General features: G+C 34.7%; 1 protein-coding gene across 15 annotated transcripts in view; it reads left to right on the top strand.

The window, feature by feature from the left end:
- Positions 1 to 791: 791 nt before the first annotated feature.
- LOC122181834 (sodium channel protein type 2 subunit alpha-like) overlaps positions 792 to 1,499 on the top strand; it is a 37,127-nt gene continuing 36,419 nt past the window's right edge. For 14 of the 15 annotated variants that reach the window (XM_042874612.1, XM_042874607.1, XM_042874617.1 and 11 more), the window contains exon 1: positions 798 to 1,070. In XM_042874612.1, coding sequence (XP_042730546.1) covers positions 798 to 1,070 — 273 coding nt within the window. Of the gene's footprint in view, positions 1,071 to 1,499 lie in introns of all 15 variants that reach the window. The other variant, XM_042874619.1, reaches the window with a different exon arrangement.

The raw sequence follows: 1,499 nt of genomic DNA, 5'->3' as shown, positions 1-1,499 counted from the left end.
GCTTTTTTTTTTTCTAAATCTAAAACCCTTCATCCTTAGTACTTTCTTAATTAAGGAGCATAACACTACTGAAGTTAATGCTGAAAATCAAGAAGATGCAAGTCAAGAAACCTGTGGAGGGAAGAACTAAACCTCAGTCCAGTTGCTTTCTGCTTGTGCACATGGCTTTAATATAATATACATTTATGTATATCCGTCTAATAAAGCAGTAATTTAGCAAGTATGATGTAAACCACCAGATGGAGTAGTGTTTCCATGAGAAATTCAGAGTATAGCAAGGATGTGTTTTGTTTTGTTTTTCATAACATATATTGCAAGTGCAATTACAGAGATAGTAGTTTTTTTTATAAATCTGCGTGTTGGAACTGGTAACTGCTCTCTTCAGTGCTTGCATGTTAAAGAGCACCTTTCTTAGCTTTTCACAATGAGGTGTGGTTTAGTTTTCACGTTGAGGCTAGGGCAAGTGAGAATGTTTTTTTCCTTTTTTAATGATATTTGTGTTAACCTGAGATGACAGGTAAGTTGCATGCAAATGTGATGATTTCTTCTCCTTTTGTACTTTTTTTTTATATCCTAAACTTTATCTATTTGCCATGTTGTTCCTTTACAAAAGCTAAAGTAGCTAATTTTCTATTATGCTTGTACAGCATTTTAGGAATAGAAAAGAGGCAGGTGACAATTATGCCTGAAAACTTACATTTGGTGATTTTCTTTCTTTTGTTTGTTTTTCCCTCACACTCTTCTAGGATCTTCTTGCACAAGAGCCTAAAAGTATTTAAAGTTTACAGAATGAAAAGATGGCACAGGCAATGCTGGTACCACCAGGATCTGACTGCTTCTTCTATTTCACCAAAGAGTCTCTTGCAGCTATTGAAAAACGTATTGCTGATGAAAAGTCTAATCGTGATAAAGATGAGCACAAAGATGATGGTGGTCATGAAGAAGTTCAGCCCACGCCAAATAATGACTTGGAGGCAGGAAAGACGCTGCCATTTATTTATGGTGATATTCCTCCAGAAATGGTATCTGAGCCCCTGGAGGACTTGGATCCATATTATATCAATAAAAAAGTAAGCATTTATTAATATTCTATTTAGACTACACCTATTGAACTATAAAATGGTAAATACTGTTTTTTGAGGTTGTCGGGAGTCCTAGGGAAAGTGCTGTTTGTAGGTTGGTTGGTTGTTTTTTGGAAACACAATTGTGTTTTATGAACACAATTAGATGTATTTTAATCTCTTGAAATCTGATGCAGTGCTGAAGCATTTGAAAACAACTTCTCTGTCTGGTTATTCTATTCCTGGGGTTTCAAAGCAGTATGTTCAGTACTGAGATGTAGCTGAGGAGACTAATTTATATTTTTGTAAAAAGCAACTCAGTTAATGCAATATTTTTCTAGTATAGAAAACAGAAAGTTTCAGTGTTAAACCGGCTTATTAGCAGATATTTGCCTTTTGGGAGAACAATAATAAAATATAGGTCAACTTAAGTTTCCA

The sequence above is a fragment of the Lagopus leucura genome, unplaced genomic scaffold (genome assembly GCF_019238085.1).
Source record: "Lagopus leucura isolate 7727_CA_CO unplaced genomic scaffold, USGS_WTPT01 Super-Scaffold_100012, whole genome shotgun sequence".
Classification (NCBI taxonomy): Eukaryota; Metazoa; Chordata; class Aves; order Galliformes; family Phasianidae; genus Lagopus; species Lagopus leucura.
This window is presented reverse-complemented; position numbering and strand designations above follow the sequence as displayed.